Source organism: Pantherophis guttatus, chromosome 4 (assembly GCF_059756535.1).
Source record: "Pantherophis guttatus breed Tessera chromosome 4, ASM5975653v1, whole genome shotgun sequence".
NCBI classification, from domain to species: domain Eukaryota; kingdom Metazoa; phylum Chordata; class Lepidosauria; order Squamata; family Colubridae; genus Pantherophis; species Pantherophis guttatus.
The window spans coordinates 59,416,758-59,433,420 of NC_142066.1; the positions used below are offsets into that span (position 1 = coordinate 59,416,758).

Consider the following 16,663-nt stretch of genomic DNA (forward strand, 5'->3'; position numbering starts at 1 on the left):
ATTACCCTTCTGAGAACCATAGATACAAATAGTCAGTCTGCCTTTTTTCTTCATATTCTCGGTAGTCCTGGAATGGACAACTAGATTACCATGCCTTGGGTAGGCGCAGAGATCCTATTCAGACAATAGGAATATGAGAAATCATTTGAGAATGAACCATTTTCATTATTCTCAATGAATCCTGTAGCTCACCTTCAGAAATGGACAATTTGCCCATATGTCGTTTTTCTGAAAATTGGCTGTTATATGTGAGATGAGAAAATCAAAGTGATGAAGAGGCTTGATTTTGACCGCTGTAGTTGGTAGCAGTGGTGAGTTGCTTCTGGTTGGCACCGGTTCACAAGAACCGGTACTAAAAATTTGCAGTAGTTCGGAGAACCAGTAATAACATTGGCTGGCCACACCCTCGAACCGGTCCCCGGCTGGTCGCTTACCCCATCCACCTCATCAAAGGCTTTTTTTTTAACTTTTAAAAGCATTTTTTCTACAACCTCTTTGGCCAAAAAAATGCTTTTAAAAGTTAAAAAAAAGAAAGCCTCTGATGATTGTGCGGCTCAACTGGGATCATCAGAGGCTTCTGAAAGCCTTTTTTCTGCAACCTCTTCAGCCGAAGAGATTGTAGAAAAAAAAAATGCCTTTAAAAGCCTCTGGCGATCCCAGCTGAGTTGCCTGATCGTCAGATACTCCTAGAAGCATTTTTTTCTGCAACCTCTTAAGATTGTAGAAAAGATGCTTTTAAATTTTTTTTTTAAAAAAAGTTGGCCACGCCCACCATCACATTACATCCCCCCACCAAGCCATGCCCACAAAATAAGCCATGCCCACAGAACGGTAGTAAAAAAATTTAGAACCCATCCCTGGTTTGTAGAACCTGTAATAGTATGGTAGGGACCAGACAAGGTCTGAGAAGTTGAGGTCAGTGGTAACACAGCTGGTATCCATCTATCCGTCTGTCCATTTGTCCGTCCATCCATCCATCCATCCATCCATTTATTCTATCTCCATCTAGCAATCTACCTACTTAATCTATCTTCCCTCTCTCCCTCCCTCTCTAAATTTCTGGGTTTTGTAATTAAATTTTTACTATCACCTTAGATGCTTATATACCTGATAGAGTGCTTTTTTTTAAAAGGAATGAGTATTTTCTGTCCAAATACAGGTTTTGTGTTACAATATTATTATTATTATTATTATTATTATTATTATTATTATTATTATTATTATTTTATTTCTATACTGCCCTTCTCCTGCGGGACTCAGGGTGGTGTACAGCCAAGATAAAACATTGCATATAAAATTTAAAAACAATTTAAAAAACAATTAAATAATTTCGGCCCAAAATATTAAAAACAACCCAATTAAAACCAAATTCAATTAAAACTGAGAGGATGGGATCAAGCCAGCCCAGCTAGATGGAATAGGTGTGTTTTCAGGGCCCGACGAAAAGTCCGGAGGTCTGATATCGTGCGTATCTCAGGGGGTAGGTCATTCCAGAGGGCGGGTGCTGCCACAGAGAAGGCTCTCCCCTGGGGGTCGCCAGCCGACACTGTCTGGCCGACGGCACCCTGAGGAGGCCCTCTCTGTGCGAGCGAACCGGTCGGTGGGAGGCTATTGGCGGCAGAAGGCGGTCTTGCAGATAACCCGGTCCTAAGCCATGGAGCGCTTTAAAGGTGGTCACCAACACCTTGAAGCGCACCCGGAAGACCACAGGAAGCCAGTGCAGCTCGCACAGGAGAGGTGTCATATGTGAGCGCCCCGTCGCTCCCATAATCCCCCGCGCGGCCGCATTCTGGACTAACTGTAGCCTCCGGGTGCACCCCAAGGGGAGCCCCATGTAGCCCCCAATATGACTCTTCTGCTTTTATTTCATTTTAGTATTTCATCATCTGCTTCCTCTAATAGTAATACTGCTGTCTTGCTGTCTTGTTCATGTCAGACAATACTAAGTGTTCTATTTCTGTTTTGAAATGAATATATTCAAATAAATTCATGTTATTAATCTCATAAATCATAAAAACAAGTTCAAGGTGTTTTGCAGAATAATTTCCCTGCCTTTATGTTTATTGATATGCTTTCAAGAGGCATATTTTTTTATGATTCAACCTCAACTTTAATATTCAGCTGGACTAATAATGCAGAAAAAAGTCTGAATATAATCACAAAGGGTTGAAGTAATGGCTAAATATTGCCCATTGAATAATTGCTTAACTGTTTTGTTACTGATATTTCTATTCCTGTCTGTTTCTACTCTAGGCATTGTTTATAAAATTACTGACCGAACACCTACTTGAGATTTTAAGCCTTTTTCTTTTTATTCTGTAGGTACAAGCAGCACAGTCAGAGGCTAAAATAGTAACACAGTACCATGATCTTGTAACCAAAGCAAGAGAAGAATTTCAGAGAGAGCTGGATAGTGTTACTCCTGACATTCAGACTGGTTGGAAGGGACTAAGTAAGTAAGATCATAAAATATATAAATAGCTGACGTCATGACCAACATCTCCATTTGAATGCTTGATTTTTGGGACTGATTTAGCTTTATTAACACTTTCCCCTTGTTAACATCTTAAATTGAGGCCTACTTAATTTTGTGGACTCTTAAATCATGGATACTTTATTTTGGGCTTGATATGGGTATATTTTCCTTTCCATCAGCAATAAAATAGTCTGCCATAGCTAAATACAATGTACCTTAAATTTGAGGTGTACATTTGCTCTTAATAAACAAACAAACAAACTCATACTTGTCCAAAATTTATTTGGAGAACTAAAATATAGAACCACACAATGTGCAAGCTCCTCAATTAAATTGAAACTACCTGCTTGCACATGGTTTTTTTAAGAATGATATTTATACAAAGTTAGACCTTCATCTATGCTAGACAGCAGTTCTAAAGTTAAACATAGATAATCCCACTTACTACCTAATATCTTTTAAAGCTAGGAATGTCAGGGATTGAACCTGACACCATCTATAATAGGAGTGTCAAATTCACATCGTCACAGCGGCGTCACATGACGTATCGTGACTTTTCCCTCCTTTGCTAAACCGGGTGTGGCCAGTGCTTGACACATCTGACCTGTGGGGATGGGAGTTTGACACCTCTGATCTATATTGTATTTTCTACTATTCTGCTGTTTAACTCTTCTGTCTTTTAAATCAGCCATTGGCAGGCCTATTTTAAGCAATAAAAATTCCTAATAACAAGATATTGTTGAAGATATTATTCACCATATATTAAATTACATTTTTAAAAGAAGATATGATGCTCAAATATTAGCAGTAAAGTAAATAGTTCAGCCATAAGTAAATTAAAGTTCAAATCAATAAAGATATACTTGTTGCTGTTCCCTTTGGATGACGAAGTATATAAATTAAATAAATAATACAAAGTAGTTCACTAAAACAGCAATTAGCTGTAAGTTTCCCAGTACCAAATCCTCCAGTACCAAATGGCTGATGTACAGTACATCCATGCATATCTATAACATTGTCTTTTAGGTAAACGTTATGCAAACCCAGAGAAAGCAGTAAGTAAAAATAATGAAAGATCAGAGATAAAAGAAAAGGAAATACAAGAACATCTAGTTTACACAAATATATTCTTCCATCATGTCCATATAATGATTAATGTAATACTTTTTATTCTTTAAATTTCTAGCCTCTCTTTTTTTAAAGATTTTGTTAACTCCTTGTTTGGTATCAGATTATCAGATATTTATCAGATTATATCGAGAATTTTACTCATCTTGTGCATAGTTTATTTTCTTCATATGCCATTATTATTGCATTTGGCAACCAGCCTTCAACTCCATATTCACACAAAATGTTCCATAATTCAACTTCACTTTATAGTATCCTTCTCTAAATCAAGAATTTCTCACAAATTTGCAAAAGAGCAAAAATCTTATCTGCACTTTCCCTGCCAGCATAAAGCCACACTGCAGTTCTCAAATCTTTTTCATTGTATTTCTCATACACTTTCAAGATTTCTGCCAGATACTTCCCTAGTCATATTTCACAGGTTTATCCACTTAAATGTTATTTTTCCTTTTGTATAAGAGAATTATATTCCAGCTATTAGCCACTGTCAGCATTTCAGCATAGACCAGAGCAGCAAAATTAGAACTATATACTTTATTGAGATAGGTCAGCATAACACAATTTTGCAATCTAACCCTGATTGGCCTTTACTTCCCCTTTCTCTTATACTCAGTAAATAATGGATGAGTGTGCCTGTGTCTCTTCTAAATAATATTTTGCTTCTCAGACTTAAGAAATTTTCTGTGTTCTGTGTCTAAGGTGGGATTAGGAATCGGGATCTCTTGGTTTCTAGCTTGATGACTTAACCACTACACCAAGCTAGCTCTCCTTTATCATTTACTCCCCTTATATTCCAAATTGCAAGTTTCCATAGACAAAATGCATCCCCAGAAGTGCCCATAATTTTTTTCATTGATTTTGTCCATTGAGATTTTCAATAAAACAGAGTAGAGTGCATTCAGTTACCAGCCTTGGTAATACCTATGAGATATGTAGCATTACCTGTTTACAATAAGCACATAACATTGGTGATTTTCAGCACATTTTAGCTTGTATGCTCAATCACAACTAAGACCAAGCAGCTACATACGAAATGAAAAACTGCCTTCTAAGTGATCTAACTGGGAAATACAGACAGATATTGAGAATACATAATCAAATAAGATTAGTTCTAACATCAGATTAATGTTCTAAGAAAGCAATTATAATAAATTCTCTACTCCAATGTGTACTGTTTTCCTCCATTCTTAAGTAAATGAATCAAGTAAAATATTAGACAAATAAACATAAATATATAGTCCATAGAAAGAAAAAGGCATGATTGAGCAATCAAAATGCCAAGGAGATTATGCATGCTTTCCCTTTATCATGCTGCAGTATCCAAAAATTAGAACTGAAGGGAGAAGCAGAAAGATTTTTAAAAGAAAGTGCAAAAGTTAATCTGAGTAGGAAGAATGAATTGATAAACAGTGATTGAATCTAGCATTCTGGTATGGCAGAGAATTCCTTCGTATATACACGTATTTGAGAGGGTGAAGCCCAGCTATAAATACATACTAGCATCAGCCTTGAATTTTTAACAATCTTCTTTTTTAATTTTCAAACCTTGCACTTGTATCTATATTCTTTGCTTCTGAATTCTTGTAACAACTCATTGATCTGTTACTGTGAATCTGGTTTAACTTCTTCATACCTTCATTTTCTCTTGCAGAAATAACTGATGTAGGTGAGTTCTTAACACAATTGTGCTTTGTATAAACTTCTCTTGTTTATTTTAACATGAGAATAAAATGGCATACATACATACATACATACATACATACATACATACACATTTGATTTACATTTAAAAATTTATCTTTCTTAAAACTTACATAATCATTTTTTTAAAAAATGTGCTAATGTTCAATATTACAAATCATAGTTGTGAGCATAAACCAAGTTACATGTATTTGTAAGAAAATGAATAGTCATTTTCTTGAGCTGCTTATAAATTATTATTTTATAAAGTTTAGGTGTGTATGTTTATGTACATATAAATAATTTGTATGGATTTGTAAGAAAGCAATCGTTTTGTTTTTGTTCCTGTTCATTTTTTTCTTTACGTTTAAATATTGTTTTGTACATTGTTTATGTTAAGAATGTTAAGAATATACATATACATTAAAACCAAATATTAAAGTCTAAAATGTAAAATGCATTTTTGAAAAACAAGTCATCAAATTATTTTTGACAATAACATTTAAAAACATAATTCTTGATAGTAAATTGCATTGAAATTTAAAAATAACAGATTCCTTTATTGAGCTGAACAGAGACACTGAATTGATCTAAAGATAGAATTCCACAAAATTTACTGAATATAGATAATTACTTTTAAAAACTCTATAAAGTTTTTTCTTGGTGGTTAATTAAATCAATAAACTTATTCAATGATATAATTAAGTATATTTTAAAATATTAATGTTTTTATTTTAGTGTGTTATTTTTTTAATAGTGCTGCATTTGTTAGGTTATCCCTACTGTAGAGATTTTGAGAATTTGAGTCTAGTGAGTGTGTTTTCTTTTATTTTGTGTATAATCTCTCAGGATTCTGAATGTTTAAGAAATGGCATAAATCAATTCTTTTTCCTACCTCTAACTGGGGCACTCAGATGAGAAAAGCTTTATTTAATGAATACTGTATTTACTGGTGCAAAATCACTGTACTTCTCTTGTTCTTTGTACCCAAAGTCTTTTTGAATGAATAGATTTCACTAATGCTTTTGTTTCCAGAATACATGAGAACATACAGCAATTATTTTGTTTTGTTCTGTATTTCTATACTGCTTCTTGCTACAAAAAAAATTCCAAAATTCCAAAATATTTGGTTTTGATAAATGAAAGAAATATAGAGGATTTTGAATCAGACTTTTCTTGATTCTTCCTAGTAATGTTGGATTTCAGGTCTCAGTTACATATTGGCCATGTTGGCTATAGAGGATTGGGAACTGAAGTTTAAATTATTTGGAGGCATTAGGTTGAGAAAAGTTGAAATAATCTCACTTTGTTTATGCAGTTAAGTAATATGTGAAGATTTAACAATTTTTATCTGTTTAAACATCTGTCTTCTCCAGCTGACCGGCTGACAACAGATGACTTGAATTCTCTTATTGCTCATGCTCACCGCCGTATAGACCAGCTGAATAAGGAACTGGTAGATATGAAAGTCCGAGAGCAACAACATATTAAGACAGCTCTGGAAAAACAAAAACTGGAAGAGAAAAAAGCTTTTGAGTCAGCAGTAGCAAAGGCATTGGAACGTCATAAGAGTGAAATCCAAATTGAACAGGAGAAGAAGGTAACTAATGAGTGTTTAATTTTCTAACATACCACACTTTTAAATTGTCCGTGCAGTATTGCCCAGCAATTGGCACAAGGATTCTTATTTAGTGCTTATTTGCTTATTAAGACTGCGTTAAAGTAGACTTCTAGACAATGGTGATTTGAGTATAATATGATAGATATGAGTTATGATAGATTTGAGTATAAATTTTCAAGTAGACTACAATGTTTGCATTATTTGGAATGTACTTTTACCACAAAGTCTAGCTTCTAGTATGTATTGCCAAATCAGTGCATTAGTGGAATTAACTGGAGTAATGTCTGACAGACCTGAGATAGAATAAGTACAGTGTTACAGATCATTCGGAAAAAAAAGTGCACCCCATTTCCATGAGGCAGTTTTTTGAAAGAAAAGAGTTGGATGATTTCTCAAGAATAAAAAAGTAAGTTTCACAATTTATCAAACACATTCAAAAGCAGGTGGACAGCAGCCATAGAAGTTTCCTTTGCATGATGTTTGGCCTTCTAGAATTGGGAGATCTTGTACGAATTAACCCCTAAAATAAAGACTGACAGAATCAGGATAGTTAATTTCCTCTTAAAAGCTTTTATGCTCTTAATACAGTGGCTTGTCCTCCTAAACATTTGTGAAGAGTTTGATTATATATCTCGTTAAAACCTTGCTTTATATTTCAAATAATCATTTTGTTTTCATAAACCTTAGCTTCTTACATAGATCATTTTTAAAATGATCTCACATTTTCATGGAGAGAATAATAAGAATGACAAAACTTTCCATCTATTAATTACAAAAGGCCACAGTGCTTGAATCTGCACATATAGCACATCAACACATTACGTCGTAGATTCTTGGGAAGAACTCATTGCATATGAAGCCAATATCAGCTAAAGAACTGGCAAATGAGTTTTCATATTTTTATGTATATAATATTACTAATGGGAGATGGTGGCAAGAAAATGATGGGCAGCAGAGAGAAAAAGCAGCTTAGCTTATTCTTTGCATCAGTCTTCATGGAAAAAGAAAAATTAGTCCAACCTACCAAAAACAGAACTGTAAAAGACAGACTAGGAATACAAATTAAAATAAACAACAACAAAAAAAAAAAAGGTAAGAGAACACCTGTTCACTCTAGATGAGTTCAGCTAACCAGGACTTGATGGTTTACATCCCAAAGTTCTGAAGGAGCTGGCAGACATGATCTTGGAACCATTGAAAACATAAAGTATCTTTCAAAGATCCTGGAGCAATGGGGGAACTAGTAGTATACTGGAAAAGAGTTGATGTGGTTCCCATTTTCAAAAAAGGGGAGGGGAAAAAAACAGATCCAGGAAAATACAGACCAATCAGCCTGACATTTTCCAGATGTTGTTGATGATGATGATGATGAGATCTGCAAACACATAGAAGCAAGCAACGTTATAACCAGAAGCCAACATATCAAAATAGATCATGCCAAACAAATCTTATTTCATTCTTTGACAAAGTGACCAAATTAGTGGACCAACAAAATGCTGTGGACATATTATGCTTGGATTTCAGAAAGGCATTTGATAAAATAGACCACAACCTGCTTCTTAGTAAACTAGAAAAATGTGGGATAGACAGCATGACCACCAGATGGATTTGTAACTGGTTGACAAATCACACACAACATGTAGTCCTTAGTGCAGGGGTGTCAAACTGGATTTCTTCGAGGGTCGGATCAGTATTGTATTTCTCCACAGACCGGCCGGGAGGAGGAGACAGGACAGAAGGCCTCCTGCAGCAACCTGCTGGCCAAAATGGGGCGCATGGAGGCTGCACGTGGTTTCCTGCATCCCATTTTTGGCCTGGTTGACCTCCTGCAGCTCTCTGCTGGCCAAAACAGGGCGAAGGAACTGCACATGCCCATCTGTCCCCCATGCCCCATTTTGGCAGGCAGAGGCACCTCGGGCTGGTCCTTTGATATTTCCAGGCCAGCTCCGCGGGCTGGATTTAAGCATCCCACTGGCCTTGAGTTTGACACTCCTGCTTTATTGGAACTACATCTACATGGAGAGAAATAAGCAGTGGGATACCCCAAGATTCTGTTTTAGACCCAGTATTCTTCAATATCTTCATAAATAATCTAGATGAGAGAATAGAAGGGAACTCATCAAATTTGCATACAACACCAGCTACACCAACATCTTAAAGATAGGTATAGATTATGTGAAATTGGCTTAATAGCAGTAACTACAAGAGGGATCTTGGATTTCTAGTGAACAATCACTTAAATATGAGCCAGCAGTGTGCTGTGGCCACCAAAAATAAGATGGAAACTAATTATTTATTTATTTATTTATTTTATTTATTTGTTCCTATTTCTATACCCCCCTTCTCCAAATAGGACTCAGGGCGGTGAACAGCCAAAGTAAAAACAGAACATACAAAATTTAAAAACAGTTTAAAATAATTAAATATTTTGGCCGTAAATTAAAACAACCCAATTTAAAATCAATTTAAAATTTAACTCAAGCCAGCCCAGCTAGTTGAAATAAATGGGTTTTCAGGACCCGACGAAAAATCCGGAGGTCTGTTATTGTACGTATCTCTGGGGGGACGTTGTTCCAGGGGTGGGCGCCGCCACAGAGAAGGCTCTCCCCCTGGGAGTCGCCAGCCGACATTGTCTGGCGGACGGCACCCTGAGGAGGCCCACTCTGTGCGAGCGTACTGGCCGGTGGGAGGCTATTGGTGGCAGAAGGCGGTCTTGTAAGTACCCCGGCCCTAAGCCATGGAGCGCTTTAAAGGTGGTCACCAACACGATGGTATCAAAAGCCGCTGAGAGGTCTAACAGGACCAGGATAGAGGAGCAACCCCTATCCCGAACCCTCCAGAGATCATCCACCAACGCGACTAATGCCGTTTCCGTGCTGTGCCCAGGCCGGAAGCCGGACTGGAGCGGGTCCAGATAGACAGCTTCATCCAGGTACCAGGGAAGCTGTTGCGCTACCACACTCTCAACAACCTTCGCAACAAAGCGAAGGTTGGAGACTGGACGATAGTTAGCCAAAACAGCTGGATCCAGAGAGGGCTTCTTGAGGAGGGGCCTCACAACCGCTTCTTTCAAAGCGGCCGGCAGGACCCCCTCACTCAAAGAAGCGTTAACAATCTTCTGGAGCCAGCCTCGTGTCACCTCCCGGGAAGCCAGTACCAACCAGGAGGGGCACGGGTCCAATAAACATGTGGTCGCATTCAGCCGTCCCAGGACCCTGTCCATGTCCTCGGGAGCCACAGGATCAAACTCCCCCCAGATAACACTCTCAAGACCTGCCTCAGTCATCCCGTCCGGACATACCCAGTCAGAGGCCAGCCCTTCCTGAATCTGAGCGATTTTGTCATACAGATACTGCACAAAGTCCTCAGCTTGGCCCTGCAAGGGGTCATCCTGCACTTCCAGATGGAGGAGGGAGCGGGTCACCCTAAACAGGGCGGCCGGGCGATTATCTGATGACGCGATAAGAGCGGCAAAATAGCTAGATTTTGCCGCTTTTATCGCCACTAGGTAGGTCTTAATATGAGACCTCACCAGTGTTTGGTCGGATTCGGAGCGGCTGGTCCTCCAACTACTCTCCAGGCGTCTTTTCCGGCGCTTCATCTCCCTAAGCTCCTCGGAGAACCAAGGAGCTAGGTGAGTTCGGTGCCGGGTCAGAGGCCGCAAAGGCACGACACGGTCCAAGGCCCCGGCAGCCGCACTAAAGAGAGAAACAACCTAGAACTAAGGAGAAATTTCCTGACAGTGAGAACAATCAACTAGTGGAACAACTTGCCTTCAGAAGTTATGGGTGCTCCATCATTTGAGGCTTTTTAAGAAGAGACTGGACAGCCATTTGTCTGAAATGGTATTGGGTTTCCTGTTTGAGCAGGGGGTTGGACTAGAAGACCTCCAAGGTCCCTTCCAACTGATGTTCTATGTACTAGTTTGTTTAAAAAATAAACATGAGTCCAGAGTTACTCTGAAAAATACCTCCAAATAAGAAAGATAAGAACTATTTTTATACTTTGGCTTCATCCAAATAGAAAACTAATGTGTTTTCAGATGTGTGAATGGAAGTAGATTTGTCTCTCAATAGGTTTAACAATGACCATTTATAGTGTACCCCACTCTATTGTTCAATTTCTATTGTGGCACTTGCCTCAGTGAAAAATGTGTATGTTTGGACTATGTATTCCATTCTCAACACTGAGACTTAAGTTTTACATTATGATTTCAGACCTTGTGGCTGAAATACCATATCTAGTTTTTAAAGGGTTTTTGCTTGTTAGGTTCGGTGGTGTTATTTTTGTAAATTTTACTTGATGAATTCTGGAAAATAGAGAATTGTTTTGTGCCCTTTTGATTTATCTAATAAAAATATGATTAAACTAAAGATATAGTTTACAGATTCACAGATAATTTTTAAAGATGCAAATACCAGTGATTTCTCTAACAGGTTGAAGAAGCTCAAGCAGTTATGGAAAGTGAAATGCGAACTCAGTTACGCCGACAAGCTGCTGCACATGCTGATCACCTAAGAGATGTTATCAGAATTCAAGAACAAGAACTGCAGCAACAATTTGACCAGGTGGGAGTTTGGTTTATTATAATGAAAGGTCCTTTTAAGTGCAGTGCTTCTCTCATTCTCAGAAATTTTTCTTATTATGCAATAAGAAAATACTAGGGCTGCAGAAATCATTTGAAGGAGTACTTTGTAAGAAAGGATGGCTTCCTTAGTCTTTCTCTGCTTTGGTTTGGTAGGCAATTCAGGGAGAAATCCTATAATACCAGTTTGTAAGAACATCTTGAAAACCCCTGCTGAGTCTTTGAAAGATGCAGCTACATGTTTTCTCCCATATTTTTTTTCAGAAGAAAAATGTGAAAGCACTTTTTCCAGGATTCTCAGATACTTTCTAATCCATTGTAAAGTACCACTTCTTAATGCTTTGCATAATCCAAGTAAACATTAACAATCTCCTTTGAACTCACCTGTGTGCAAATATTCTTTAGAATTGAGGAATTGCAAAATGTTCTGTGCATTTTGTGCATAGCAAGTTGTGTGGAACAAGTTTTGAGTGGTGTGTATCCATAATGAAAGAAACTTGCTTTGCCTTGTCATGGACAAGAAGCATGCTTGGTCTGGGCATTGATCTTAAGTACCTACATCTGGGTAGAGGTGTTTTGAGGGCTGAAGAAAGACACAATAGCAGCAGAAAAATGAGCACAAGGGAAAGGAGGAGGCTAGGAAGACTATTAGAAAACTTGTTCTAGTGGATTTGAATACTACAGTGGCAGTGTCTAAAAGGTGATAAGAAAAACAAGCTGCTGGGAAGAAGTGGAGAGAAACAGATAAGCTGGGCTCGCTGGGCTTGAATTCAAGCATAGCAGCTAAGAGGATACTAAAAGGAAAGGAAAGCATTGGGAAAATCAGTGGGTAGTATGGCCTACTGCCATGCAAAGGAAGTGGAGAGAGACATAAAAGGAAAAGGTTTCCCCTGCCACTCATGTACATTTGCTGATTCATGTATGCCTCTATTCAGATGTATATTCATCTGTGGATTTCTTGGAATTTCCTTTATCAAGTTCATGATGAAATTCTAAATATCCAGGGTTCCTGTATTTTCCTGGATGGTAAATGAGGAAAAAAAATGAAAGTGGCAGATAATCTATGGAGTAAACTTTTTAAAAATCTTTTGGTAGAATATGATATTTCATAATTGTTTTTAAACAGTCCCAGAAATATTTAATAATAAATTTAACATTTTTTCCTTTGGGGAATAGTTATTTGAGATGAATATTGCTATAAAATACTATTTACAATTAGGAATTTGGGGAAATCATCTCTGCAATCTTGGTGTAGTAACCTTGCTTTTGCAGCCTCAGAACTTTGAAATATTGGTCTAAGTGGACAACTTTCAAATGAAATTTTCAGTCTGTTATCTTAATTTGCTCTTCTACTCCACATGGCAAGTCCCTACTGGCTTGTATTTATAGAAATTTAAGTTGACTCTACATGCCATTAAGCTTCCTAGTGCTCTTGGATATATGGAGAATAGAAAATGTATCCTGCTGAATGTCAGAAGATTCTCCCTTAAGATTGTCTACTCAGTGCTTGAAGATTAAGGATACAAGGATGTTTTGCAAACGTGGACATAATACAATAAGAACATCAATAAAGGAAATGCTTGTAACTTATGAGGGGTCCTTGACAGGGCAAACCACTGGAATATAAAATGAGAGTAACTCTACTCCTTACTAGCATTGATGCTGTTACCAAGTTTGGGTAATGAAATGTCTGCTAGAAAATAACCAAGCTCAGAGACCACCAACTTCACCCTTCATAATGTGAACACATTTTCACATGTTTTTCTTTCAGAATTTATCTGAAAAACTCACTGAACAAGAACTTCAACATAAACGTCTTCATCAGGAACAGATTGACAACTTCACTCTGGATATCAATACAGCCTATGCAAGGCTGAGGGGGATCGAACAGGCAGTTGAAAGTGAGTGTGGCATGTAAAGTAGTAACAGAAATGTGCTATCTTTAGTAAAATCTGGGTGGCTTATTTATTTTTCTGCTTGTTTTGTAGATGGTAATTCCATTCTAGGAATCCAGTTCTGTATCAGAAAGTTTATCCTGAGTTAGAATAGGTAAAATAATCCAGTATTTATAAACAGGCTGGATTTCTGTATTGCTCTTTCATTTCTAATGGGAAACTTTCAGACTCTGGAGGAATTAAATTATATGCTAAATCAGTACAGGTAATCTGTGACGTTCAATTACAATTTGGTAATATCTGTTGCTAAGCGAGGTGGTCATTAAGTGAGTCACACCTGATTTTCCTTTTGCATTGACATTAAGTGAATCACATAGTTGTTAAACAAATACAGCTTCCCCTCTTAACTTTGCTTGTCAGAAGTTGGCTGAAAGTCATAAACGGCAATCACATGACTGCAGGAAACTCCTACCAATATACTTGTTGCTATCAGGCCAGATGTCACTTAACATCTCATCTAATGTTAATACATATGGTTATAAAGCAGAGCACTTGGAAGTTCTAGTCCCGCTTTAATCATGAAAGCCAAGTAGGTGATCTTCTACCAGTCACTCTCTCAGCCCAATTTCCTTCACAGGGCTGTTGTTGGGAAAATAGAAGGAAGCAATATTATGTTTGCCAACTTGAGTTGTTTATAAAAAAATGAACACAGAATATAAATAAAATAAAAATGAAACAAATAACATACCAATTGTCAAGCCACCCGGATTTTTATTTTAACTTTAAAAAACATTTTACAAGTTGATAAGGCCTACTGCTAAAGATGATTTTTTCTGTTTCTTAGCCTTAGGTTGCCTCTAGCAGCTGCATTTTCACCAAGTAAAAGAAACCACCTCCTTTCTCACTCCTATAACAACTCTCACTCCCACCACTTGCATTCCTGCTGCTCCTCCTTGCTGGACAGCTGGTCTGATTAGAGAGCGGTCTTAAAGGGGCAGAGTAGCATCAGCCCACTCGCTAGGCAATTTTCAGGTAGCCTGATCTCTCAAAAACACTATTTTACAATAGTGAAAGTAAATAAATTATTTGTCATTCTTCGTGTCAGTGGCTTAGCTTTATTGTAAGGTGCTATCAGCTGCATTATAAATTTGGTTGTATCTATTAATTTAGAATGTGTTCAAGCTATAAATGAACATGTTTATATATTCTAGATTTTCCTTCCATTAAATGTATGGCATTTTATATTACAGGCCAAGTAGTTGCTGCAGAAGAAGCCAGGAAAGCCCATCAGTTGTGGCTTTCAGTTGAAGCTTTAAAGCAAAGCATGGAAACTGCTGCTGGGGATAGTCCCACAGAACCCTTGGAGGATGCAGTACAGTCCATCCAACTCAGCTGTCCTGATGATGAATTCACCCAGGCCTTAACAGCTGCCCTTCCTCAAGAATCACTCAGTCGTGGGGTATATACGCAAGAGGCACTAAGGGCACGCTTTCACACAGTCCAGAAGCTGGCTAAAAGAGTGGCATTGATAGATGAAACAAGAAACAGCTTGTATCAATATTTTCTGTCTTATCTGCAGTCCCTTCTCTTGTTTTATCCTCAGCAGCTGAAGCCACCGACTGAGCTTGGCCCTGAAGACCTTGACACATATAAGTTGTTCTCTTATGCATCCTACTGCATTGAACACGGAGACTTAGAATTGGCAGCTAAATTCATCAATCAACTGAAAGGAGAACCCAGAAGGGTGGCACAGGACTGGCTGAATGAAGCTCGGATGACCTTGGAGACAAAACAAGTGGTGGATATCCTGACTACTTATGCTAGTGCTGTGGGCTTGGGAACAACTCAGGTGGACTAATATAAGCCAGCTACGCAGGACTTCTATATCTTTAACACTAGTCAACCAACATACAAGATTTGCAACAGTACTGGGAATTGGTGGGAGAAATTGAAATTGGTTCCAAACCATGTAAGCAACTCAAGTGTCATTAGGAAAAAAAAGTTCCATCTCCTAGTACTCTTATAAATCTTAGCACCTGTTGCATTTGCATTTTTTTTCCTTTATCATGTCTGGAATGTGTTTTTGTTTTTGTTTTAATCTGCATAACACAGTTTCCAGGTATTACTGATTGAGCTTGTGAACCCACCAAAATAATGTTTATAACCTTACTGATTTGCCATTTGGCTCAATTAAATAAATGATATTTAAACGATTTTTTTCACTGCTGCTTGGATAAAGTAGATTTTAAAAAAAACGACAAATTGTGTCAGGAGATGAAAAATGCATAAAATTATGTGGAAACAATCTGTCAAGTTTCCCTTTATCTGTTTCCAAAGTGGAAATATAAATATTTCCTATTTGGTATTGACAGATTTTCAATTTTCATAGTGTGTGCTTTTAGCAATGGTACATTTATCCCCTTTTCTTTATGGAAACTTTGATGCAAATTCTGCATAAGCCCTGAAAGCTACCTGTGCATTCAAGGCAACACCACTTTTTTTTTCCAGTATAAATTGATTAAGTTTTTCCATTTATTCCTATGTTGAAAAAAATATAATATCCTCCTATTGAGACCAAACACTGTCATCAGCTGAGTGAGTCTACTCTACAAGGTAGACTGCATTGTCTTGAAATAAGTTGAGACCACATCTATGAGAATCCCTTGGCTTTGAAGAAATGTTGCTATTTCTGTTTGCATGTGTGGTGTGGTGTGGCTTCCAATATCTGATAGTAAGAAAAAGGGCTGTGCATATTTCAAAATATGTAAGGAGATGTTTGAAAGAATAGGGTGTCTGATTTCTACTTTACACAGCCAGATCTTTTCCATCTATCTTTAGCTCCTGAAATATTTGCAAAGGGCAGAAAGTTCTTGCAGTGCCTCTATTTTTCAGTGTTCAGCCATACTTTCATCCGCACTTCTGGAAATTTTTGGACTAGTTGTGAAACACTTCAATTCTCCTCAGATTAACAATTTACATTAATATAACATCACCCAAGCCTTCTCAAAACCACCAGTATTTCTCTTGACTAAATTAGCGGTTAAGGCATCAGGCTAGAAACTGGGAGACCTGAGTTTTAGTGCTGCCTTAGGCACAAAGCCAGTCAGGTGACCTTGGGCCAATCATACACTCTTAGCCTTAGGAAGAAGGCAATGACCAAACCACTTTGGGGGGGAAAAACATGCCAAGAAAACTGCAGACATTTGTCCAGGCACTCACCAGAAGTGAAGATTCACTCAAAGGCACACACACAAAAAACAACGTATAAATCTACAATA

At 37.6% G+C, this 16,663-nt stretch overlaps 1 protein-coding gene across 4 annotated transcripts in view; it reads left to right on the top strand.

Annotated features, from left to right (window-relative positions):
- The window catches only part of IMMT (inner membrane mitochondrial protein), a 39,199-nt gene extending 23,601 nt beyond the window's left edge, over nt 1–15,598 (top strand). For all 4 annotated transcript variants that reach the window (XM_034416148.3, XM_034416146.3, XM_087892263.1 and 1 more), the window contains 5 exons: nt 2,323–2,452; nt 6,661–6,884; nt 11,342–11,473; nt 13,262–13,391; nt 14,636–15,598. In XM_034416148.3, the coding sequence (XP_034272039.1) occupies nt 2,323–2,452; nt 6,661–6,884; nt 11,342–11,473; nt 13,262–13,391; nt 14,636–15,243 (1,224 nt within the window). In that variant the 3' untranslated portion in view covers nt 15,244–15,598. The remainder of the gene's footprint in view (nt 1–2,322; nt 2,453–6,660; nt 6,885–11,341; nt 11,474–13,261; nt 13,392–14,635) is intronic.
- The last annotated feature ends 1,065 nt before the right edge of the window (nt 15,599–16,663 follow it).